Source organism: Raphanus sativus, chromosome 9, assembly GCF_000801105.2.
Source record: "Raphanus sativus cultivar WK10039 chromosome 9, ASM80110v3, whole genome shotgun sequence".
Classification (NCBI taxonomy): Eukaryota; Viridiplantae; Streptophyta; class Magnoliopsida; order Brassicales; family Brassicaceae; genus Raphanus; species Raphanus sativus.
The window spans coordinates 34,976,821-35,002,437 of NC_079519.1; the positions used below are offsets into that span (position 1 = coordinate 34,976,821).

The window sequence follows — 25,617 nt, forward strand, 5'->3', positions numbered from 1 at the left end:
AAGTAAATAGACCCAGAAAACTACCATGGGTAAAATCTGACTAGAAGAAAGATGACGACACTGCTGGCAACTGATCTGGTGACGCTAACGACAAAGGTATTATGATCGTGATTCATTAGTTATCAAATAAACTTGACCACCTTATATCCAATAGAGTCTAAGCATGAACTTGACCACCTTATATCCAATAGAGTCTAAGTATAGTGGAGTTCCTATTATGATCGTGCTTCATTGGTTATATGCAAATGTAGTAGATTTAAGGGGTCTGGAATTGGATTTTGTTAACTACTCTGAGCTTAAGCTTTGAGTCTCGGCAGATGTGACTCAGTCAAGTTCCCTTCTTCCATTGGGAACAACTACTAATAATCAGAGATTGGACCTCGCAAGAGATTATTTTCAAGCAAACTGCGAACACACTTGGGGAGGTTCCCTTTGTTTTGGGAAAGTCACCAATCCCGATAAATTGAGTCTCAATGGGTTGCTCAAGAGTTGATCTATTGTTGGTCCATAGAAAGAACGTACAGATGAGAGAGTATCAGAAAGTCAGGAATTTATCAAAGTCTAAAAGAAGCTGCCACGCCCATCATTTCACCATATTCTTTTTTTTTGGTAGCTAAAAAAGTTCTAACATCCCCAACAAACTAGCGCTGAAATAATTCTTTAAAAGAAAGAAAAACAAATACGACTCTGAAAACTTGTTGAATCCTTCATAATCTCCACCTTCTTCGGCTTAGAGCTCGTCCTGTAAGTAAAATCATAATCACAAAGTTAGTCAGTCACACAGCTTCAGCTAAATAAACACTTATTTATATATATTCTTGGTTGTGGACACATACATGGGCGGCATCATCCTTGTCCGAGGAGGCTTCTTCCTTGGTTTCCTCAGTTTTTGATTCAGTGTCGGATTCATCTCCTTCATGGTCATCGTCATCTTGTTCATCCTCAGCCTGTACAAATAACAGAATTTATATCATCACTTAATGTGAAAATAATAAAGAGATATCAATGAGAAACCCGAGAGAGGTTCTTACATCAGAATCAGCAGCGGGAGCATCCTTTGATTCCTGGTAAAAACAAATAAACATAAAAGTTGTTGATTACTCTCATGAGAAACTTATTTGGAACTAGAGAAGACAATTTGGGTGGAGAAGTTTTACCTCTTCCTCTCTCTTCTTCTCAGCTTCGTCGAATGCTGCTTTCTCAGCCTGCAACACCATATTGGATTAGCGCTGAGAGATCATCAACCACACAAACAAAACTTTCCTTTTACGGAAAGAAACACAAGAGTTTTAAGGATTAACATACATCCTTGAGCTTTCCCCAGGTTTCCTCAGCCAACTTCTTAGCGTAGTCAGGGTCATCGCAGACTAAGACATTGTCGAACAATGATCCAGATTTCACCTATTAAAAAAATCAAGGATGTGTTTAGTCACTAACATATACGATCACGGAAAACAGAAAAAAATGTTTTCGTCGTGATAAGATATTTGCTATTACCTGCCACAACTCTACTCCAACATACTTAAATTTGAAGACATAGAGTTCTGGGTCATCCTTGAAGTCTGCATGAAATTGAGATGCTTAGACTTATATATATATGCATCTTCAGTTGAATACAAAATTGACTCAGAATTATGTAAGATTGTAATTCATTAAAAGAACTGAATAACGATCTCAAAGCCATGGGATTACAAATGCATTTCATTGTGATTATTAACGGTTGCAAGAGAATATTACCAGGGTTGTCAATCATTGGAGCCTTCCATTTGCCCTTGTAGTTAGGGTTCTTGATTTTCTACAGAACAATATCACAACAGTGAGAAGAGAAAGCATAGTTTATATGCAATCTTATATACGCTAGCTATTCGATTGCAAAACCGACACACCTTGGGCTTCCATTCACCGTTGTACTCGGGGTTGGGAATGGTAGGGGCAGTCCACTCACCATCTTCTTCATCATCCCAGTCCTCGGGCTAAAAAAACAAACAAAGGATCCAGAATCAAAACGAGAAAATGATTTAGACTAGTTATACACTTCAAATACTAGAAAAAGATTCAAACCTTCTTTGCATCAGCGTCTGGGATCTCCTTTGGGATGTCATCGTATCCAGCTGGCTTTGTGTCTTCAGGATCAGGAATGTACTCTTTGTCATCCCAGTCCTCAGGCTGCAAAACAGAGACTCAGTTTAATGAGAAATTGTATCACACACGTAGAAGAGATATTAAGCTCAAGATACTAGTTACCTTCTTGGCGCTTGGATCCTTAATCTTCTTGGCTGGGAGTAGATCCCAGTCGGAGTAGAGGCTACCAGTTTGCTTCTCAACGTTATCGATAAGAATGCTGTAAGTAGCATCTGGGCGGAGGATAAACGTGTAGACATGCGTGAGCTGATCAGTCTCACATGGAACCTCCTTCTTGATCAGATGGTTTTTTCCATTGTAGGTAAGGATAGCATGCACTTTCTTAGTGTCGTAGCCACAGATATCAGGACCGAACATGATGCTGTAAGGAGTGTCTCCACCGAATTTCTTCTGGTCAACATCACCACTGAGAAGCTTCATGTATCCACCACCACAGTCAAGCTTCTGCTCGTGCTTGACAGAGAACTGGAACACAAGGGTCTTGTCCTTGTTGGTGAACTCAGGGAACTCAGCTGAAATGGCGTAGAATCTGTAGTCCTCGCTAGTCTGGATACCTGCAAGAGAGTGATCATTGCAAACAACGATTAACACGAGGTTGTGAAGAGGACGAGAACCAATGAATCACGATCATAATACCTTTGTCGTTAGCGTCACCAGACCAGTTGCCAGCTGTGTGGCTCCATTCTCCAGCAGTGTTGTCATCTTTCTTCCAGTCAGATTTCACCCATCTGTTCTCCCATCCATCTATAGAATCAGAGATAACAAAAGATTTAAAGAGGAGCTTCATGTAATCATCATCAGTCTAGATACTAAATCCAAAAGTTCTCACACATACGATTTGCTGATCACTACGAATACATTCATAATAGTTTCAAGAACGTAAGCAATCAAAAACGCTTTTCCCACACGCCTTCCTTGATCAATGATCACAATCTCGAAATCAAAAGGATCAAAGTAAAACCAGATTCCACAAAAATTCATAGATCTACCACAAACATTTCGAAAAAGTTCGATCGATTCAACACATAATGAGCTAAACTGAATCAACGTAAAATCATCTGATCGAAACGAATAGACGACTGTAGCGATCGCAAAACATTGATCGAAACTTAAAAATAACAGAGAGAGAAATGTAGCTACCGTCGAATTTCTCCTCGAAGATAACGCTAGCAGATGCGATCGCGACGAGGCCGATAAGGATCAGAGAGATGAAGTTAGGGTTTAGTTTCGCCATCGCTAGAAACTCAGATCGCACCTTCCTCGAAAACAGTAAGATGCTACAAAAGCCTATAAGAAGATGCTCTATATACCCCAGAGAACTGCGAGTGAAGTAGCGCTCTCGTGGCTTGCTGACGTTGCAACTTTCGCACACGTTCACGAATGAGTTATTTACACGTCATATCTAGTTGTCATTGATACGACGTGGCCTCAGCTCATTGGATTAAACCACGAATTTGGAGTCGATTAATCGTACAGAGTTTACACGTGGAGAAATGTAAGTGCATGGTGCATCTCGCGTGATCTAGTAAATACTGTTAGATCTAAAGGAGGTTTCCATAATAGTGTATTCCGTTGGATTTTGGTGGATGCTATTGTAACCGTCAGATTCCACCTAATTTTATCCCCATAATCTTTTCGTAAAAGTAGTTTTTGTAATTTTTATTATCTGTCATGTACATACAAAATTAAATGATTACTAATAGATGTACAATAAATTAATAATTACCCAAAAAGATATTAAGATACAACATACAGTAAAATTTTGATGAGTAAAATTATAGTATTAATATAAAATAATTTTCATTCATAAGTCTTATTTTATAAGTTTGATCGATTAAAATTTTATTAATTTAGTTGAGTATTCTTTACAGTGTCACTGTGATATTTGTCAAACATACACTAAACCAATTGCTTAGATTTTTAAAATAATTTTTGGTGTAAGAACAAGAAATACAAAATAATCCTCGAAATACAGACGCAGACGTAAATGTATATGCATGCTGGGTCCGGACTTAGAAGATTAATCGGTTGGTCATAATCACCGGATCGTCTCTTGATTAATCAAAAAAGAAAAAGAAATACAAAATAAAATTTATTGTAGAACGATTATAGTTATTAGATTTGTAAATGTATAAATAGTAATAAATTTAAAAATCATTTATTTGGTAGTTATTATTTAAAAATATTTTATATTGTGTTATCAAAAAAGATTATTTTTTAAAAATAAAGATAAATGCATATTTATATTTTATGTATATAATTTTATGCCTACATCAATGTTTTCAAGTTTATTAAACCACTTGGAATTGTTTTTATAAAATCACTAAAATATGTTTTATAAATTATTTATAAAATTGTAAAGTTAGTTAAAAGTTTTCATAAATAATATATAAGAGCATCTCCAAGAATAACCTTGTATTTGAGGTTTACTCAACCTTATATTTGAAGTTTGTGGGTGACTTTCTCCAATGGTGAACTTAAAAAAAAACCTTAAAAGTTTTATATTTTTACAGTATAGTCCTTATTGTAGATAAGAATAAAAAAGCATAAAACGTTTATAACAACTAAAATCATACAACAAAAATATTATAAACAATAATTATTAGTAAATATTACATTCTAACAGCAAATTACATATAAATAAAATACTTAAAATACATTATTATTCATTATTGTTATTATTTCCATATTGTTCCATATATGGTCAATTAGCGCATTTCTAAGCATTTGTATATTATGCTTTGTTTTTTATTTAAAAATTTGTATATATATTTAAATTTATATGTATTAACTAAATTTATAAGAACATATAAAAAATATATAAAAGATACAAAACTGTATGGACTAAAATGATAAACAAGAAAGTTATCAAATTATTTTAAAAGATATATAAGTACAAAGACTAAAAAAATATGAAACCTCAAATACAAGGTTATATAATTTGAGGTTTTGAGGTTTCTCTTGGAACACACAAAACCTTATATTTGAGGTTTTAAGGTTGTTCTTGGAGATGCTCTAAGAGATTATAAAAGCATATAAAATCATTTATAAAACCTTGTTAATCACTTATAAAATATGATATAATCATCTATAGGTTCTAAAAATCGGTTTAGACGGCAACTCGCTTCTATCCGTAACGATTTTTTTTAAAATTTGATTTATACTATTTAAATTGGTTTAAGATATTCTAAATAAGTCAAAATCTATTTAAACTGATCTAAACTAGTCTAAATATGTTTAAATAAGCAATAATGTTAGTATAAATCTACAAAATTGTTTTATTGATTTTGTTTGAATATACAAGTCATCACAATAATTTTATAATTAAATTAAAAACTAAAATATCTTATATAAATATTAAATCTATATAAAATAAATTAATGTTAAAAGCCTACATTTCGTAACTCCGAATAATCCGCCTACTCGCTAGTCTTCTATATAGTACGTAGTTACCACTTTTCAATTCATTAGCTATAAGTGTTCAAGATAGATAATAAGTGTTTCTAAAAGTTTATAATATTCTTTATACAATCTCTTAATCATTTATATCAGTTAATATATGATTTATTTCAATATGTTAAGATTTATTTCAATATGATTTTATATATAATTTATTATAATATAATTATATATAAAAATTTAATCTCATTTTGTCAAATGAATTCTTGTTAAAGTAGAACTCATGTTTTTATTGCAATATTTTGTTAAGTATAATATAAACTATATTTTGTATAAAATTATACTCTATTAGATTTGTTACTGATCTGTTTCTTTTAGAAAATGAATAGTAGTGGCATAATATTTTTTTTTGTCAAGTGGCATAATATTTATTATCTAAAACAAATCAATGCTAAATCCAAAAAAAAATTTATATTAATAATATTGATTTATTAACCATCAGTAATATCCCTAAACCGAAATAAACAAAATCAATTTCATGAAACCGTGATTGGATCTCATTAGCTAACCGTCATCTCACGTCCACATTGCTTCGAATAGTCTTTCCCTCTGCCACACACAAACGTTTTTTTTTTCTTTAAGCAGAAAAAAATTGGGGAAATCTGTGCGTCAGGGGTAAGAACTCTGGAATCGAGAACACTTCATGGACTTCCGCAGTAGAAAGGTTCAATTTCTTCTATTCGCCATCGGAATCGTCGCTCTCAGTATCACAGGTGCTTTCTTCTTCACCCTCATACTTTCTGTTTATTCTTTTAGATATTCAATGTCATTGTACTGTAAATGTATCGCCTTTTGCATCAATTTGTTCCTGTAAGTGCTAAATCTCGATCTGGGCTCTATAAATTTGTACTGAAGTTTGATGTTTTTTGAAGATCTGGGTTTTAGAAAAAAAGAAGTTTATTTCTTAGTCTAATAGATTAGATTTGAAAAAAAAAGAAATAGTTTTGGCGTATGAACTTGATAGCTCAGTGTGTTGTGTAATTATTGTTTGAATCGTCACCCGTCTGCTTAATTCTCGGGAACCATGTAGTTTTTTCATATATACTATGGTTTAAAATTAGTTATATGAGTTCTTGTGATGTCTGAAATATCTGTTGTGTTATCTTTGTTTTTCATTTTTTTTTCCCTGAACAAATCTATTTTTTTTATATATGAAACAGCGGAAAAATGTCGGGAACTAGTTGGAGTAGAAGCCGCATCAAAGAGCGGACAGTTCACATTCCTGAACTGCTTTGACATGAGTTCAGGAACCGTAGCCTGTGCGGTCAAAGAAGGCGTGAAACTCTATTTCTACAGCATAAGATCCATCCACGTGGAGAAAGCGCGGAACGTGGCCATCGAGAGAGCCTTGCACGAGGCGTTGGTAAAAGGCATGGCCGCGAACGAAGCGGCCAAAGACGCTCAGAGCGCGGGCGCTAAAGCGGCTAAGGTGGCGACCAGGCAGGCGAAACGGATCATTGGACCGATCGTGGCAGCCGGGTGGGATTTCTTCGAGGCGCTCTACTTCGGAGGGACGTTGACGGAAGGGTTCTTGCGTGGGTCAGGGACTTTGGTCGGTGCTTATGCGGGAGGGTATGTGGGAGAGCAGAGGTTTGGGAGGTTTGGGTATCTTGTGGGAAGTCACTTGGGGAATTGGATCGGTGCGAGGGTTGGACTGATGGTTTATGATGTTGTGAATGGGGTGAATTTCTTCTATGAGACTTATCAATCTGGAGAGAGTTTTGAGGAGCAGTCTACTTATAAAACTGAGGAGGCTGAGTCTACATATGAAACTTCTCAGGAGGATCAGTCTACATATGAGACTTCTGATGAACAGTCTACATATGAGCCTTCTGATGAACAGTCTACGTATGAAACTTCCGAGGATCAGTCTGCATATGAAACTCCAAATTACGAGCTCTAGAAGCTTTTGAGGATGAATAGAATTGGAAAGCTCTAGATTATTCTGGAATGTTTGTTTGTGATACGTTTGACATAGCTGTATAGACTCAAAGAGTTTCAACATTACTGATGTATGAATGATTTAAAGTTACAATTTGTTCCTGTTTGTCTCGATTTTCCGTTCAGTATATTTTATATGGAACTGGTTTCAAAGTTAATTGTGTTTATAGTTTATACTGTAACTAGATCTTGATCCGCGTTTTGGAAGCGCGGAATATTTTACGATGAAAAATTTCACTAATAACTTAACAAATATTTTGTTAACTTTTAAAGAGTGTGTATTTAAAATATTTTTGTATTTAAATCAGTGTTTTTAAATTCAACCCGATTGTGATTATACCGGTTAATCCGGAGATCTAACAATTCAATTTAGTTTTTTAAAACATTCATATTAAAAAGTCACTAAAACCCGAGACTAACCGATTGAACTGATGGATGACCGATATGTAATATAATTTGATTGAAATTGTAATAGTTTCATAATTTGTAATCTTATAATCCAAATTTTAAAGTTCATTATTTTGTAATTTATGAAATTACGACGTTTCTACAAAATTTTAAAGAGAAAATGATGGATATAAAATAACTAAGATTAATTATTGTATTGTTTGGAAACATTGATAGTAGTATATAAAATATATTGTTTGGAAACATTGATAGTAGTATAAAGAAATAAGTATATTGTTTGGAAACATGGATAGTAGTATAAAAAAAAGAACATTAGTGATTTAATGTAGGTTTAACTATAAAGTATAAAGGTGTATTTAATTTAAAAACTTACAAAATAAATGTTAGGTCCAACAGAATGTTTCTGTTTTAACAAGATAGATTGTTATTTTCTCTAACCCTTAATTATTTGTTTGCTATAGCACAAATGGGACTCTTTAGGGATCTGAAATTGAAGTCAAAAGGATTATTCTCTTCCAGTTTCTGTTAATCATGTAAATCCAAGGGTTATCAAAGAACTGACTGGAGACTTCTTCAATTTGAAATTTTATGGAAGACAACAAATTGGACTTGGGCCTCAATTAAATTGGGCTGAGTTCAAGACGAGTCAGGTTAAACCGGTCAATTAGCGGGTCAGATCCGATTCAATTTGTTTCTTGAGGGAAAGGAAATCACGGAAGCTATTTTAGTGAGGTAAAATAACAAAATCAAAGCTTCAGATCTTGAACAAGAATCTAATCTCTCTCTCTCTCTCTCGGTTACTACGAAAAAGATGACTGTAAGTCCGACCAATCTCAAAATCTTCAATATTCCTCACTGTATGTATATGCTTCTGATTCTGGGAGTTGTTTTTTTTTGGGTGCAGTTTACTATTCCGATTGATAACGGAGATGCCGTGAAGAACGCAGAAGCTGATTCACAAAGAACACTGTATAAACCTCTCTCTTGTCGTCTCTCTATGTGTCTTTCTCTATCTATTGTGATTCAGTTTTAGGTGTCTTATGTTTGGAATGTTTTGTTAGGTACCCATATGTCACTGGGACATCGATTGTCGCAATCAAGTACAAAGATGGGGTTCTAATGGCTTCCGACATGGGAGGTCTGTTTCTCTTCCTTAGTTTCAGCTATAAGCAATTTAATATTTCTCTTGTCTCTCTGTTGGGTTTCTTTTTATTTAGTTTTAAAGGTGTCTCTTTCCGGCGAGAGATCATGTATTCTTGATAAGTTTAAATTGTGAATGAAAGTTAGAAACTTTAATTCGCAATAAACTTGTGTTCATTCTATTTTGCATGATTATGATTCAGGATGTGTAGCTTTTTTTGCATATGATTTCTTGTAAATTCTTTTTCTGTAGTTGCATTTTTGTTCTATACGCTTTGTAATATTTGTTAGCTGTTACTGTGTTTTTCTAGTCTCCTTGCGAACACCACGATCGGATATTTATGGTCCAGTTAGTTTTGTGCATCTTTCGATTTGAGTAAGTGAGTTTGGGTTGTAACAAGATTATGCATAAAAGATTCCTTGTGTGTTTGTTTGGCTACAGTTCTAATGGCTTCTTCTCTTTGTTAGTTTTAATAGTTTTATGGTGAATTATGAATGGGCAGGTTCATATGGATCGACCTTAAGATACAAGAACATTGAGAGAGTGAAGGCTATTGGCAAGCATTCTCTTCTCGGTGCCAGTGGAGAAATCAGCGACTTTCAGGAGATTCTTCGTTATCTTGATGAGCTCGTGTAAGAAGAGAATCCCAACATATTCTTTACTTTTTTTTTGTCAACTTTTCATAATATCTAACGAAGCTCTTACTTTCTTTTTACAATATAGCTTGAATGATAACATGTGGGATGATGGTAACTCGTTTGGACCAAAAGAGGTTCACAACTATCTGACTCGTGTCATGTACAACCGCCGCAACAAGTTCAACCCTCTCTGGAACACTCTCGTCCTTGGAGGCGTCAAGAATGGTGAAAGCTACCTCGGCATGGTAACCTCTCAAGACTCTATACATTCGCTTTATGCCAAGTCTTTCTTATTGATTTTGGATCTGTCTGATTCTCTTTCTCTCTGAATAGGTGTCAATGATTGGTGTTAGTTTCGAGGACAATCATGTTGCCACTGGATTTGGGAACCACCTAGCTAGGCCAATTCTTCGTGATGAGTGGCGTGCGGATCTGAGCTTCGAAGAAGGTGTCAAGCTCCTTGAGAAATGTATGCGCGTGCTTCTTTACCGTGACAGATCTGCTATTAACAAACTTCAGGTTTGTCAACTTCTTACGAGGAAGAATGATATAAAGCTCTTCGTTTGCAAACGTAATAATTTGAAAATGCGTGTTTGAATCTTTGCGCAGATTGCAAAGATCACGGAGGAAGGCGTGACGGTCTCTCAGCCCTACTCGTTGAAGACGTTTTGGGAGTTCCAGGCTTTCCACAACCCAACTGCTGGTGCTCAAGGCTCCTGGTAAGAAGCCTATTTATCAATCTTGAGATCAAGCTGCCTCTTTATTTTTATTTCATGTGATGTTGTTAACATACTATGTACTGGAGTGGATTTCCTGTTGGGTTATATCTCAATGAAAGTTTTCTGAAGATATTTGGACAGTTGCATCTCTTAAATTCTACGTATTCTATAAGCTTTATATATCAGTTGCCTTGTCATTACTGTGACTTGATTCAGTACAGAATAAACCATAACTAGTGATTAAAAAATGATCGTTACTATTATCAAAGCGACAGATTTCGATCGGATATTTATTTTAAGTCCCAACAACATCGTTTTCATAGGTAAAATGACTTCTTGAAATATTCTGCTTCTAAATATGTTGCAGAGCACCTAGAACCTAAAATTTGGGTTGTCAGTTGAGTATGATCTTAAAAAAATCAAAATCTGAATGCAAGAATGAAAGAGCTCCAACGATCTTTATGGTGATATGCATACAAACTTCTCAACTGTCACCGGAAATACTCGAAAATGCTTTTATTTTTCATTGGCATTGTTGGAGAACCCTTCATTGAATACAATACAAGGACTCCGTCCCGGCCATGACATAGGTGATGCAAATAATCATGGAACGCCTCGCTCAGTGGGAGGAAGCTCGCAAGGCGACAGAACAAGCGTTTTGCCGTGATTGTCTTCACGCCACCAGCTGGTGATGATCTCGGTACAGCAACAACTTAGAGACAACTTTTCACCACCTCCGACGGTTCGACGCCAAGCTGCCAAATCGCCAACCTCCAGCTCTTAATGCAAGACGTAAACTCCAAAATTCAACACGTGAGGAGTTCAGCCCCGCAGATGAGGCGCGTCCTTGTCGCGACGCTAAGGATATCCTTTTTGAAGAGGATTATTGACATTAACATCAGCTCAATGGACAAGCTCTGTATCCCATCCTACTCCGGTGATGCAGATCCCACTGATCATGTGACTGCGTTAAACATAGCCTTTAAGACGAACACATTTCACCTGACAAAAGAGAAAGATGTAAATAAAAAGTGTAATTCCATCTTTCTTTTCTCTAAAACACATTATATTTCAGTCATAACTATAATTTTAAAATTTATAAACATTTTTATTAATAAAAATATGGCTTTATAATAGAAAAAATGCTATTTTCCTTTTGTATAGAGAAGAAATAGCGAACTAAAACTTTGAACTGGTTTTCTCTCCCAAGCACAGTTATCGAGAATTTAAATTTGAATCTAATTTCCGACGCCGGCAGTGGAGGAGCTCGCCGGCGTCACCACTTTTTTTCATTTTATTTGTCTCTCTCTATCACTCTCTTCAACTTTTGTTACTCTCTCTTTCGTGTTGCTTCTGTTTCGGACTTGATGTCGCCACCACCGTTGAAGTTCTGCGTGCACTCGTGGTCGTCACTCTCGTCCGGAACAGTCCTCTTCTCCGGGGGTTCCCGGAAAGTCAGGTCCCGGTTTAACTTGACTCGCTGTTATCGTCGTACCATCATCTCCTCTCCCGTGCATCCCAGATCTATGAACTTGTACTCTTCAAAATCAAGCTATGCCGTCAAGAAGGCACTACGTACAGATCTGGTCCATCTTCTCCGTACCCCTCCACTGCAGTACCACTTCCTCTCTGATCCCGGAATTCTTACGTCACTTGTCGGTGGGGCTCCACGTATGACTCGACGAACAGATCCGGCAGTTCGAAGTGTGTTGAAGTCGAGAGCACATCGTCTCTTTCCCACCGTCGCCACCCCGACAGATCTCGCGGCCACTTTTCCGATCTGTCTCACCATCCACCACTGCTACTCCGGTGGAACTAGTACCTCAACGACACACACCTTCTCTCAAGGTAGCATATCAACTAAGATTCCAAGGCTCAATGAACTGAAATTCTTGTTACAATCACATGTGGTCTTGGCTAGTTTAAAGATTTCCGATGAGTTCACCGGGATCTATAGTTCGAGCTTACTGTTATATCTTGCTTTTGTGAAGAATTTATTGGTGGGTTCACCGAGTGCTTCCCTGTCTCAATTCATGTTTGTATCATCTTCCTCAACCGAGGAATGGATTTCGCCACCATGCCTCCTTTCTTTGAAAGGAGATGATTTCCCGGACTTGGTATCAAGTTTCGGCTTCAGCTTCCTCATTCGTGAGGACTGGTTTTCAACGTCACTATATGTGACTATTTCTCTGCTGTCTGACTCCGTCGGAAAAGCTACATCGACGCATTCAAGCTTAGTCTCGAATCCGCTGTCATCTTCTCATGAAGAATTATCTCTTTTATTTTACATTGTTGTAGTTTATGTTTTCAATCAAAGAGGATGGCAAATTCCCTCTAGTTATTGTAATCGATCAAGTTGAGAAGTAATGAAAAGTAATCTGTGTTCAAAAAAAAAAAAAAAAAATAGAGAAGAAATAGCAATATCTGTTTTATCTAAATAAGAAATTAGTTGGATTGGATTTTTTTTTCCTGTTATAAGGGCATCTCCAACCCTACTCAATTTTCTACTCCAAACATCATTTTAGAGTAGAATCCTCTCCAACCCCACTTCATTTCCAACTCCAAAATGGAGTAATGGCTAGGGTTACTCCATTTATGGAGTAATCTTACACATTACTCCATTTTGGAGTTAAATTTTTTTTATTTATGAAATGGTCCTTTAAATCTTTAATGTTCTTATTTCTTACTTAAATAATATTTTAAAATGATACAACAATGTGAAAAATAAGTTATTCCATTATTTAATAATTTGACATAAAATGTATAACATAATTAAATAACAAAAATAATATAAAATAAAATAACATAAAATAAGTGATTTAAATGTCCGATTTCAAAAAAAAATTATTCGATTTAGGAATATCAAAGATAAAGAAACTCATTTTTCATTACGAAATGCATTAATCGATCGTTTATGGGAAAATATTTTAATGCTTATTATTGAACCAACTTATACATTATGTTTTATTCTATTTTTATGATTTTTGTACTTTTTAATAATAAATGTTTAATTTAAATAAATTATAATTTAAAGTATTTTTGCAAACATAAAATAGTTGGGGTTAATTAGTAAACTTTTATAAGTATAGATATTATTAACAGTTACTAACTATTTTTGGAGTAAAAATGGAGTAATACATTGGAGTAAACCATCACTCCATTTTGGAGTTGCAATATTTTGGAGTAAAATTTGGAGTAATACATTGGAGATGCTCTAAGGGTGAAAACAATAATAAGTTAGAGATGTTCTAAACACAATTATAGAGGCAAATATAGATATGAGTTGAAAATGCAACAATATGTGAAATAGTTATACGCAAAATATATAGATATGTTCTGTTATCCTGATGGAGATAGAACGTGCATTACACTACACTGTCCTACAAATCAGGGACAGGAAGAGGATCACCACTTAATTATTTGCAAATAATATGAGTTTAAAATGAGCAAACCATATCATATAAATAGTAGACGTAGTGTTCATAACGTGAATTTTGCTCTCTCACACGTGAAGGGTCCTGCCACCGCTAAAAACGGTCTCAGACAACCCTTTTTCCCAAAATTCTGCAACATGAATATCATGTCAGGAATTAGATCGGTTTAGTATAATAACAAAACAGCATAATATAACCAAATTCGTAGATCTGACCTGTAAAAGTTCGAAAACACCCTTTAGAACAGATGTATATGATTTTCGGATTATAAATCTTCAGAAAGAAAGGGCCTATACATCGAGACTGACAACCGGCACAGAACGGTCGAGAACAGTGGTTGTTAGGAACCACTTCAAATTTGCAGCGGTACTTAGGGTATTCTGTTATGCGTCTTGGCATGAGAAAAGAGAAATCTCCAAGAACACACTGGACATGCAATGTGAACCCAGAATCAGGGCAAGTATAGAACCAGTCTTTCGGATTTGTTTCACCCTCACAAATATCACACCAGTATTTACCATTTGGATCTTCGCCATAACATAAGGAAAGAGGAGGCTCATCCTCTTTATGCTTCACCACCCTTGGCAAATTAAAGCATCGGAAATCTAACGCGAAGTCATCACAATCACCACAAGCGAGCTTCGTTGGTAGCATCCTTCCCCTTTGGCATGCACCACAGCTCCGAAACAGTTCTGTAGAACTAAAAATATACAGCAGGGTGGTCATGGAAATCATATGATCCCAGTTCTGAAAACGTACCGCAACGTACATCTATAGTGATTTCATCTGCCACGTACCTGAAACCGCTAAACATTGTTTTACAGGCGTAACACTTAAAAGCTTTGTAGGAATCCATGTCGGGAGCATATAGTTTAAACTGCATGTTGTGAAACGGAAGTCGTTTTTTCATTGGAAGATTCGCGCACGTCTCGTGGAGGATGAAATCACACTGCTCACAGCGGTATATCGGATCAGAATAGACGGGAGAGACGCATGCTTCACATCTTGTTTTTTCATCACGAGTTGTACCATCACTCTCTAGTCGAAGAATATGCTTTTTGTGGCTGAAATGTTTTATCAAGTTAACACCCACCACCTCGAACGGAGGAATAACAACTTCTGCGGGGATCCCTTCGAGCTCGACTCCATCCCACACTCTTTTTGTTGTTGGGCATGACGAATGAACAACAAAATTGGGGCAGATAGAGCAAGTATAACCTCCGCAGTACTGATTAACACTTTGGTGACAGACTCCACATTTCAGATTCCCCCGGCGCCCAATATGATCAGTGAGAGAGATGCGGTGATCGTGGCGATTAATGTTTATGACGCGAGGCAAGTCGATGCAGTCGCGATGAACTAAGAAACTGCACTGAATACATGAATAAGGACTTCGATCTCCTTGCATCCCACAGACATTACAAGTAAACGAGACTCGTCTTGCCAAGAGGGAGAGCGTATGCTTGTGGGTCTTGGTATGTTGGACAGTGAGTGGTGGAGGATTCCTCTTGCAGTAAATACATATGCTAAAGTTGCATTTGGAACAATGATAAAGCACATGTTGCGATTCTATTCCACACAGAATACATGTCTTCTCAGCGTTTTCTGGGAGTGATTTAGATTTGAAGAACTCAAGAATATGATTAGAATGAGACGAATGGTTTACCTCTCTTGACTGATTGACGCAGTCCAAATGAAAATTAACATGTCCGCAAGTAAGACATTCATAGGCATATCCTTCTTCAATATTATTCTTGCATATTTTACAAAAGGCATACTTATTTGTGCGGACAAGTGAATGCTCATGGAACATCGGATGCTCAATCGCTAGAGGCGGCAGTGGTTTTTGTACACAAGCCAGATCTATGACAAAGTCGCATATCGCACAGCAATAACCACTGGTGGTTAAACCTCCACACAAACGACAGTCTTCCAAATCTATCTCCGTGGAGAAAGTAAGAGGATGTTCAGGGTGAGAAGGATGGTTGATTTCTGATGGTGACTCGCCACACTCCTTATGGAACCAAACACCATCGTCGCCCTTATTGTAACAATCAGATTCATTGCAACGGTAGCCTCCGTAGATCCGACCTCTTACACAACAACCTTCGCAACTAACAATAAGAAATCGAGTTGAAGGGTACAAAGGATGTTCGTGAGTTGGTAATTTTAGTGCTGTCACCTCCATGGTTGGATCGTTTGGTTTGAATCAAAGGGGATTTTTTTTTTGGTTTTTATCTTTTCATTGGCACTATATACGTATATATAATATACATATGTGTGGGGAAGTGTGGTCAGCTGGCACTGTATATATATCTAATCTATTAAAACTGAAGTACAAATATGATTTAACCCTGAATTTTCTTCAATATTTACATCCATATGCCACTCATACTAAAACACAACGTTTAATGCAATAATTAACCCATAATTTTGCGTCTAATAATTTTGCTATTGAGACCAACCGTTTGCTTTCCCAATTATTCCCGAATTTGGTTAAGAATAATATAATATCTTTTGGGCTTATACATAGATGGCCCAGATCGTAACACAATTTATATTATTCAAAACCAAAGAAACCTATGACCAATAGGCTTAAAAATTACCTAACCCACTACAGACAAGACAATTGATCGTAAATTTTTTTTAGATGAGATAATGTATTCTTAGTTCTTACATCGACCATTTCAATTAACTAACACAATCAATAAAAACTTCCAAACACACATAATGCTTATCTTTAAAAACGTATATTTTTTTAATATGATATAACAAAAAAGGAATGAATATTAAATTAGGAAATCAATATAATTTGGTTTGATTTTGCGTGTAAATCGCAACTAACCAAATGTTTTCTTAATTTTTCAATTTAACCTACTCTTTTAAACGCAGCTTAACCCAAATTTATGAAAAAAATTATAATGTTGTTTTTATCCAACTGTTTTATTTTAAACCAACTTAAAAGTATCATATATATTCTGGATGTTTTTATATACATTAAATCTAAAAAATAATATATATATATATATATATATATATATATATAAATAAGTATATAAATTTTTTTCAAATACATTCAGGTATCCGAAATACTCCGGTTCGGATCAGATTCAGTTTGAGTAATCTAAATACCAAAATTTTGAAAAATTTGGATATTTAATCAATTTCGGTTCGTACTTTTTTTTTGATCGGGATCGTTTCGATTTTTTGGATTCAGGTTTTTTGCCCAATTCTAATATTGACATGAAAAATAAATAACAACACATTTTATTAAAAAAATACACTCGCACGGACGTGCGGGTCAAAATCTAGTATAAGTTTATAATTTGCTGTCATTGAGATTTGAATCATCATTGCTAAAAAAAAATGGGTCTATAATTATTTATCGCAGGAATTTTCATGTGAACAGCTAAGAAGTTCATGCAAGTTTTTTTTTGTTTTTAAATAAGGGGTACAGATCTCTGGAGTCATTTACTAGTTAATAATCTTGTGATGAATGTTTTTAATTATTTGTTTAGTACCCTATATATTAATATATTAAACATTTAAAAAGTTATAAAATGTAGTTTGTACTAATTCAAAAGTTTATTTCTAAATTATCATGTAATTAAAATGCTAAGTTTATTTACGTGGCGGTTTGAAAATCAGTTGAGAATTTTGTTAGTGTAAAATAAAATAGCTAGGAAATGTTAGATTATATAGTATGTTCATTATATACCATTCATTTATCAAATTGAAATTTATTATCTATTTTTTCTTCAAAAAACCTACATAATTACTTAATGTGATTAAAATATATATATGACAATTAATGATTTTAAATAATAAAGATTTGTTAACAATCTGTATACTTTCTATCATTTTGTTTCATTATTTATTATTAAAATAAATTACCCAATTATATTAATCATATAATAAAAATTTAGATTTTTTGTATATGTTGTATTTTGAATATTTCAAAACAAATATAAATTACTAAAACTGTTAAAAGTCTGACATAAACTTTTGTGATCAATGTTTTAATTTTTCTGTAATAAAATACAATGATTATAAAACATATGGATAATAGTTTAATTTTAATAGGTGTTTATGTTAATATTTATATATATTTCATATCGTTTAAATTAAACTATACATCACATAAAAATACATACTTATATTTTAATATTTACACTGAACATATATTGAAAAGTTAATATTTTAATTTTGAAATTTTCATTTTTTTAAAATGATTCTAAATTATTCAAACCACTCAACATCCCACATTAGAAAAAATGGTTGGTGTAAATGTATGACTTCATAAATCACTTTATGGTCTTAAACAATCTCTACCATATTGGTTTGAAAAGTTGCAAAGACATTAAAAGAGTATGGGTCCGATCAAAACTACTCCGATTACTCACTCTTTACGCTTGCGTGTCGTGCGGTATTTAAAGCAAAATACAGGCCAGGATATTTACTCACTGCTGCTAACGATTTGACTATTATGGCTTGGTGTGATTCAGACTGTGTAGAATGTCCGACCACAAGTCGATCATTAACAGGTTGGTTCATACAACTTGGAGGTTTTCCACTCCCATAGAAAACAAATACATGATGCTGTCTCTTGTTCATCAGCTGAAGCCGAATATCAGGCTATGGTGATACGGTTCGAGAACTTCCTTGGCTGTGGGAATTACTATCTGATTTTAATACTGATTGCTCTGCCACTATTATATTACATTCTGATGGCCTTTCAGCGATTCAACTTGTAGTGAATCCTGTTTTTTCGCTAGAACAAAGCACATTGCGAAGGAAGTTTGAAGCGTTTCGTCTCAAGTTGGGTGTTCTGGACTTGAACACACTTTAAAATTGTGAAGTCATGGATAATTGGAAGAAGAGAACCAGTGGTGTTTAAGTCGGGAGAGGTTTTGCTTTTGCTTCTCTGTTTTCTTCTCCCACTTAAATGCTAAAATACATGAGGATAGTTTCGTCCATATTTGGGTAAATTAACACCCGCCACTAAAAACCCACACTATCAAATTTAAATGATAACAATCGAAAAAAAACGCAAAACACACAAAGCAAAATAATGGCTTTGAAACTCTACTCCTCCTCACCTTCACTTTTCTTCCAATCATCAAGGAGATTCTCTTCTTCGATTAATCCAATTAGATCAAAACCCACGAAAAGATCATCATCTTCCTTTCCAGGATTCCGCTGTGTTTCTCCGCCTCCTTTACCGTCCTGGAAAGTGAGTGTTGCTGCGGAGAGCCCTCCGTCGACGACGGCAGAGGCGGATGATTGGGGGAAGGTATCCGCGGTGCTATTCGATATGGACGGTGTGCTTTGCAACAGCGAGGATCTCTCGAGACGAGCCGCAGTGGATGTCTTCACCGAGATGGGAGTTGAAGTCACCGTAGATGACTTCGTCCCTTTCATGGGAACAGGTAATAAAAAAAAAAAGAGATTTCTTTTTTTTTTGGATGAATTATTGATTAATTGATTTTTGTTTTGGCTATTCACTCACAGGTGAAGCTAAGTTCTTAGGAGGTGTTGCTTCTGTGAAAGGAGTAAAAGAGTTTAATCCTGATGCAGCTAAAAAGCGCTTCTTTGAGATTTATCTCGATAAGGTAATAATGATTAAGAGAAATGTGACCAAAATAAACTCGAGCTTTCGTTTGTTGTGTGATTCTTGTTTTTCTTTTGTCTTTCTATATAGTACGCGAAGCCAGAGTCTGGAATTGGATTTCCTGGAGCACTTGAGCTTGTTACTGAGGTGAGAGGATGAATCACAATGGCAATTATTGTTGTTGTTTTTTTTTTTGGCTCTGGTGATTAATGATTTTCTCGTGTCAATCTCTTTGAGAGACAGTGTAAGAACAGAGGTCTCAAAGTCGCTGTTGCCTCTAGCGCCGACCGTGTCAAAGTTGATGCAAACCTTGCAGCCGCTGGTTTGTCTTTGTCCATGTAAAAGATCATTACAATACAACTTCGGTGATGTTTTTGAGAATGTTTCTGCGCATTCAGGTTCCATGTCTGAAGTAAATGTTTTTGATGTTGGTATTATTCAGGTTTGATGCAATTGTATCAGCAGACGCATTTGAGAACTTGAAACCAGCTCCAGATATTTTCTTGGCTGCTTCCAAGATCTTGGGTGTGCCCACAAGCGAGGTAATACTCAACGTATTCATATCCAACGAGGAGGCTCTGTTGAAACTTTTAGTGCAAAGATACTTATAATTGAGCAAATGTATACTTCTTCTAATTAGCCTTACAGATCTTCAGAAGTGATTTGTTTTGTACATTTTTGCAGTGTATTGTTATTGAGGATGCACTTGCTGGAGTCCAGGCTGCTCAAGCTGCAAACATGAGGTACTTTACTTATGTGTATATCAGAATGATTCAACATTATTAGAATACAATTGCTTTTGATATGATAAAAGATTAGTAGCTTCAAAATGTCTTTACGTAGTCTCTGTAGAATTTCATGATAAGTGTTCAATGTTAAACTGTCTTTACCTAGTCTCTGTAGAATTTTCATGATAAGTGTTCAATGTTAAATAACATCCTTTAATCTGTCGTTGTCAAATCCATCTACTCCGCTCTGGATTTGGATCATTCTCAAATTCATTTTCTAAATTTGCAGATGCATAGCTGTGAAAACTACTTTATCTGAAGCAGTTCTTAAGGATGCTGGTCCGTCAATGATCCGAGACGATATCGGAAACATATCAATCAATGACATTCTCACTGGTGGCTCTGATTCTACCAGTATGTAGTCTCCAAGCAATTCGTTGCAAAACACTTCGTTTCTGGTGTATTTATTTCTCCATTGTACTTTTTCAAAAATTTCTTGAATAAAGGGCTTTCGTTGTAATGAGATTACGTTTGGCATATTGAATCAAATGTTTAGCACTCTAATTCCATATTTTTCTACTTTTCTTTTTTACATGTTTGAGTACTTACGCAGGAAATCCAGGAAAAATACATCAAGAGAACACAGCCAGCGAAAAAAACAATAACAACGGGTAAGAAAGGTTGCTTAATCCATAAAAGAACACCAATTAAAAGTTATCTGGTTATCAGTCATATTTATATGCTTTACGTAAGTAGTTTGGAGTTTATATTTGTAATATGCAAACAATCTCTTAGAGAATAAAACAAATGATATGGCTTGTGGAAAATTTTCATATACTTGAGGTTGCAGATGCAATGTTCCAACAGGTTTCAGGGTTCTCGTCGAGATATACTGAGGTATGGGAGTCTTGGAATTGCTCTTTCTTGTGTCTACTTCGCCGCGAACAACTGGAAGGTAAACCACTGAAGACTATTCAACTTTTGTGTTCAAAGCTTTTTTTATTAATCTTACGGAGTTGCTGATTTTAAGTATAGGCAATGCAATATGCTTCTCCACAAGCTTTGTGGAACGCATTGGTTGGAACAAAAAGCCCTTCTTTTACACAGAACCAAGGTTTTGCCTTTTGTCTAAATTTCCACTGGCATTTTTTTCTATGTTAACGTATAGTTTTATTCATATTGATTCCGGATGTGATAAAAGGTACCTGACTTTTTTTTGTGCGTGTTATCTTGTAGGTGAAGGGAGAGTCCAACAGTTCGTGGATTACATTGTCGATCTAGAGAGCAAGTAAGATAATGTTTTGATTATTACCCAGTCTAATGTAAATGGTAATGCAAGAGTTAACCTATTATCATGTTTTTCCTATTTGTATGTCTAGGCAAACAGCTACAACTGTTCCAGAATTCCCATCTAAACTCGATTGGCTTAACACTGCCCCTCTCCAGTTTCGCCGGGTAAGTTCTGATCTAAAGGGAGCATCACATGCTTCTTACTAAAGCTGTGACATTTTTTTTGTGAGCAGGATCTGAAAGGGAAAGTGGTGGTACTTGATTTTTGGACTTACTGCTGCATAAACTGTATGCATGTATTACCAGATCTTGAGTTTCTTGAGAAGAAGTATGCGGACAAGCCAGTGAGTCTTTTACTATTAAAAAAAAAATCAAATTTCACCAGGGGATTACCAAGCTTCAACGTATGTTTATCTTTTCTGCTCTTCTCTAGTTTACTGTTGTGGGTGTACACTCGGCTAAGTTCGACAACGAGAAGGACTTAGATGCCATACGAAATGCAGTCCTACGCTATGATATCAGTCACCCGGTAATTTTTCATGTTCCAATGTTTGAATTTTTCTTTTAAATTAGTCCTCATTATTTGTGAAACTTTATACTTCTGCCAATTTCTGGATTTCTTTGTTTGCTTTTTTGTTAACTGACTATTCTATGATGGAATCACATTTATTTATTGGGAAAATGTTAGCTGGTCATCATTTTTTGCATTTATGTTGCAACCAATGTTGTAGATAGTCCTTCAGTGTTCTCCTGTTTGGCCTAAGCTGATGCTTACTTAACTTATCTCATTTAAGAACAGGTTGTGAACGATGGAGACATGTACATGTGGAGAGAGCTGGGCATCAACTCGTGGCCTACATTTGCTGTTGTCTCACCAAATGGTAAAGTCATTGCACAGATTGCCGGAGAAAGTCACCGCAAAGTAACTTCTTTTATCTCTTTTCTCTCCGTTTTTTAAAATAAAAACTATCCAATAATCTCAGGTCGATTTGTTTTATTTTCAATACTCATTGTCTGCTCAATGATGCTGTACTCTTAAAGGATCTTGATGACTTGGTGGCAGCAGCTCTAATATACTATGGTGGGAAGAATGTTTTAGACAGCACTCCGCTTCCTACACGTTTGGAGAAAGATAATGATCCGCGCTTGGCCGCGTCTCCATTAAAATTCCCAGGGAAGCTGGCCATTGATACTCTTAACAACAGGCTGTTTATCTCAGACAGTAACCATAACCGCATTGTATGTCCTTTGACTCTTTATCTAAACCCTTGCTATATCTCTCATCATGCTGTCTAATATCATCACTCTGTGGTCATTTTCAGATCGTAACTGATCTTGACGGGAATTTCATCGGCCAAATCGGCAGTACCGGAGAAGAAGGCTTCCGTGATGGTTCCTTTGAAGATGCTGCATTCAATCGTCCTCAGGTATATATGATAGTCTCATTTTTGTATTAGTTGTTTCTCAATAGGGGTCCAGATCACGGCTTCATTATTATATTTTTTTTTGCAGGGACTTGCTTATAATGCAAAGAAGAATGTTCTTTATGTTGCTGATACCGAGAACCATGCTTTGAGGTATGTATGTCCTTTTGTTGATTATAACACAAACAAGAATCTCAATTTTTGAGTGTATGATTGTTCATCTTAGGGTGATTGATTTTGTCAACGAGAGAGTGGAGACTCTGGCTGGTAATGGAACTAAAGGCTCAGATTACCAAGGTGGAAGAAAAGGAACCTCACAGGCAAGAAACTTGATTCCCGTTAAATGTTTTTTTATTCTGATAGATTATTAAAGAGTAAGCAAAAAGTGTTTTTTTGTTTTTACTTTTAATATTCCAGCTTTTGAATTCTCCTTGGGATGTATGCTATGAGCCAGTGAAAGAGAAGGTCTACGTTGCAATGGCGGGTCAGCACCAGATTTGGGAATACAATGTGCTTGATGGTGTTACTAAAGTGTTCAGTGGGAATGGCTATGAAAGAAACCTTAATGGTTCTACGTATGTATATACATTAGCCGTTTGAATTACTTGACCTTTGTTTGCTTCCTTTTAATGGGTATATATTTTCCGTTGTTGCAGCCCTCAAACGACATCGTTTGCTCAGCCTTCAGGAATCTCATTAGGCCCTGGTAATGACAAATGAACTTCAAAATTTTCACTTTGAACTGTTTACAAAGCTAGCAATGAATGAAAGTTATTGCAGATTTGAAGGAAGCATATATTGCTGATAGCGAGAGCAGTTCTATTCGTGCCCTTGATCTTCAAACTGGAGCATCAAGATTGCTCGCTGGTGGTGATCCTTATTTCTCTGAGAATCTTTTCAAGGTAATGACTTGATTCATTTTCTCCTAATGTCTTTGGTTTTCATGTACATCCATCTTTAACTCTTCCTTGGTGTTGTTACTGAATCTACAACTTTAAATGTTACATTAGAGTCTCTAACATGCGCTAAGACTTGAACAGTTTGGAGATAATGACGGTGTGGGAGCAGAAGTGCTCCTGCAACATCCACTTGGTGTGTTATGCGCAAAGGATGGCCAAATATATCTAGCTGATAGCTACAACCACAAGGTAAATCTAATTTGGCATGTCTAAGGATATGAACAAAAGAAGGTCAAATTCTTGACTGTTACAAGATCTCAACTCGATGTCTTCAAAAATTGATGTGTAGATTAAGAAGCTGGACCCTGTGACCAAACGTGTTGTTACTATCGCTGGGACAGGAAAAGCCGGTTTCAAAGATGGGAAGGTGATGGCTGCTCAGGTCTGATCTTGGTTACTACAATCTTGTACGTTGATCAAACAGAAAGACTGTTCTGTTAGTTTAACACATTTGTTTCCATTTTGTTTGCTTCATTCAGCTTTCAGAGCCTGCAGGACTTGCTCTAACTGAAAACGGTAACTTTCTACTTTCTAGTCTCTTTTAACAGTTTTACAGTCAAGTGCTAATGTTGTTGCCTTGCCTATACTGTTTTCAGGGAGGCTTTTTGTTGCGGATACAAACAATAGTCTTATACGATACATAGATTTGAACAACAAAGAAGATGTAGAGATTCGTACACTGGAGTTAAAAGGCGTTCAACCGCCAATGCCAAAGGCAAAATCCTTGAAACGTTTGAGGAAACGTGCCTCGGCCGATACAAAGATTGTCACAGTGGATGCTGTTACATCTCGTGAAGGAGATTTGAATCTTAAAATCTCATTACCAGATGGCTACCATTTCTCCAAGGTTCACAATCTCTTTGTCCTTGTCCTATTTACATATACAGTGCTCGCAATCACACTGCTTGGTTGTGTACAGGAAGCGCGGAGTAAGTTTGTGGTTGATGTTGAGCCTGAAGACGCAGTAACGGTCGAACCATTGGAAGGAATCCTTGGCCCTGAAGGTTCTACGGTGCTTCATTATAGACAATCTTCAACTTCTGCTTCTATTGGAAAAATCAGTTGCAAGGTTTATATTTTCAATATCATTTATTCATCTGAAATTGGTTTGTTTTATAATATGTGTCCTTTTTGCAATATAAAACAAGCAGTTTTAGATTTTTAAATTTTAGCTTAAAAGTTTTGCGAACATATTTAATGAAAATGGTAGTTGCAGGTGTACTATTGCAAAGAAGACGAGGTTTGCTTGTACCAGTCTGTTCAGTTTGAGGTACCTTTCAAGATGGAATCAGAATCATCTTCTTCTCACGTGATCGCATTCACCGTTAAACCTAGAGCATCAGATGCTGGCGGCTTAAAGCTTCAAGCTACTAGCTGAATCACTTTAATGATCAGGATCATGATCATGAATTCAGGATGATAAAAGTGATTATTTTGGGGTTTATTTTTGACCAAAGCTGAAATACAGAAGAAGTTGTTCAAAGTAAAGAATACATTTCCAAATATTGTGTTAAATATCTAAACAATTCTGTTTTCTGAAAGAATGCACAATTAATATTCATCTCAAATCCGTTAATAATTTAATCAATTCACATATACAAAAGTGTAGTTTATAAAAAGAAATCAATAGAATAGTTTTCAAATTATAATCTTATAATCTTTTTAAAAAAATTCTTATATAATTCTATTTCTCCAAATTTTCTCTATAATATTTTACAATTTG

General features: G+C 35.6%; 5 protein-coding genes across 9 annotated transcripts; 3 read left to right on the plus strand and 2 right to left on the minus strand.

Moving 5' to 3' along the window:
• Positions 1 to 533: 533 nt before the first annotated feature.
• On the minus strand, positions 534 to 3,442 carry LOC108828147 (calreticulin-1). 2 transcript variants are annotated; one of them, XM_018601737.2, is made up of 12 exons: positions 3,283 to 3,441; positions 2,779 to 2,886; positions 2,245 to 2,696; positions 2,062 to 2,166; positions 1,887 to 1,973; positions 1,738 to 1,795; positions 1,498 to 1,562; positions 1,306 to 1,401; positions 1,158 to 1,205; positions 1,032 to 1,064; positions 837 to 947; positions 534 to 742 (listed from the first exon to the last, which is right to left on the minus strand). In XM_018601737.2, exons 1-12 carry the CDS (start codon positions 3,374 to 3,376, stop codon positions 731 to 733), a joined length of 1,269 nt encoding a protein of 422 aa, XP_018457239.1. In that variant the 5' UTR covers positions 3,377 to 3,441; the 3' UTR covers positions 534 to 730. The 2 variants fall into 2 exon arrangements, with proteins under 2 accessions (XP_018457239.1, XP_056850482.1); XM_056994502.1 differs by lacking the exon at positions 1,032 to 1,064 and having other exon boundaries at positions 837 to 931; positions 3,283 to 3,442.
• Positions 3,443 to 6,121: 2,679 nt separating this feature from the next.
• Positions 6,122 to 7,656, plus strand: LOC108824286 (uncharacterized). Its single transcript, XM_018597680.2, has 2 exons — positions 6,122 to 6,314; positions 6,762 to 7,656. Exons 1-2 carry the CDS (start codon positions 6,245 to 6,247, stop codon positions 7,502 to 7,504), a joined length of 813 nt encoding a protein of 270 aa, XP_018453182.1. The 5' UTR covers positions 6,122 to 6,244; the 3' UTR covers positions 7,505 to 7,656.
• Positions 7,657 to 8,618: 962 nt separating this feature from the next.
• On the plus strand, positions 8,619 to 10,588 carry LOC108824095 (proteasome subunit beta type-4). Its single transcript, XM_018597443.2, has 7 exons — positions 8,619 to 8,767; positions 8,855 to 8,919; positions 9,012 to 9,088; positions 9,594 to 9,723; positions 9,815 to 9,974; positions 10,063 to 10,248; positions 10,339 to 10,588. Exons 1-7 carry the CDS (start codon positions 8,762 to 8,764, stop codon positions 10,450 to 10,452), a joined length of 738 nt encoding a protein of 245 aa, XP_018452945.1. The 5' UTR covers positions 8,619 to 8,761; the 3' UTR covers positions 10,453 to 10,588.
• A 154-nt stretch (positions 10,589 to 10,742) lies between these two features.
• On the minus strand, positions 10,743 to 16,125 carry LOC108827344 (uncharacterized). Of its 4 annotated transcripts, none has more exons than XR_008938894.1 (4): positions 14,680 to 16,125; positions 14,098 to 14,582; positions 13,901 to 14,012; positions 10,743 to 11,450 (listed from the first exon to the last, which is right to left on the minus strand). XR_008938894.1 is itself a non-coding variant. In XM_056995138.1 (4 exons), exons 2-4 carry the CDS (start codon positions 15,288 to 15,290, stop codon positions 13,951 to 13,953), a joined length of 1,158 nt encoding a protein of 385 aa, XP_056851118.1. In that variant the 5' UTR covers positions 15,291 to 15,451; positions 15,549 to 15,680; the 3' UTR covers positions 13,707 to 13,950. The 4 variants fall into 4 exon arrangements, 3 of the variants coding, with proteins under 3 accessions (XP_056851118.1, XP_018456222.1, XP_018456224.1); XM_056995138.1 differs by lacking the exon at positions 10,743 to 11,450 and having other exon boundaries at positions 13,707 to 14,012; positions 14,680 to 15,451; positions 15,549 to 15,680; XM_018600720.2 differs by lacking the exon at positions 10,743 to 11,450 and having other exon boundaries at positions 13,707 to 14,012.
• Positions 16,126 to 18,915: 2,790 nt separating this feature from the next.
• Positions 18,916 to 25,455, plus strand: LOC108828474 (protein SUPPRESSOR OF QUENCHING 1, chloroplastic). The gene is made up of 28 exons (XM_018602182.2): positions 18,916 to 19,311; positions 19,394 to 19,494; positions 19,584 to 19,640; positions 19,737 to 19,831; positions 19,936 to 20,035; positions 20,178 to 20,236; positions 20,511 to 20,635; positions 20,835 to 20,892; positions 21,089 to 21,176; positions 21,257 to 21,335; positions 21,458 to 21,509; positions 21,601 to 21,676; positions 21,745 to 21,855; positions 21,945 to 22,040; positions 22,311 to 22,433; positions 22,553 to 22,750; positions 22,834 to 22,938; positions 23,024 to 23,088; positions 23,162 to 23,255; positions 23,353 to 23,510; positions 23,592 to 23,641; positions 23,716 to 23,837; positions 23,976 to 24,083; positions 24,184 to 24,276; positions 24,374 to 24,410; positions 24,491 to 24,741; positions 24,814 to 24,963; positions 25,111 to 25,455. Exons 1-28 carry the CDS (start codon positions 18,954 to 18,956, stop codon positions 25,270 to 25,272), a joined length of 3,171 nt encoding a protein of 1,056 aa, XP_018457684.1. The 5' UTR covers positions 18,916 to 18,953; the 3' UTR covers positions 25,273 to 25,455.
• The last annotated feature ends 162 nt before the right edge of the window (positions 25,456 to 25,617 follow it).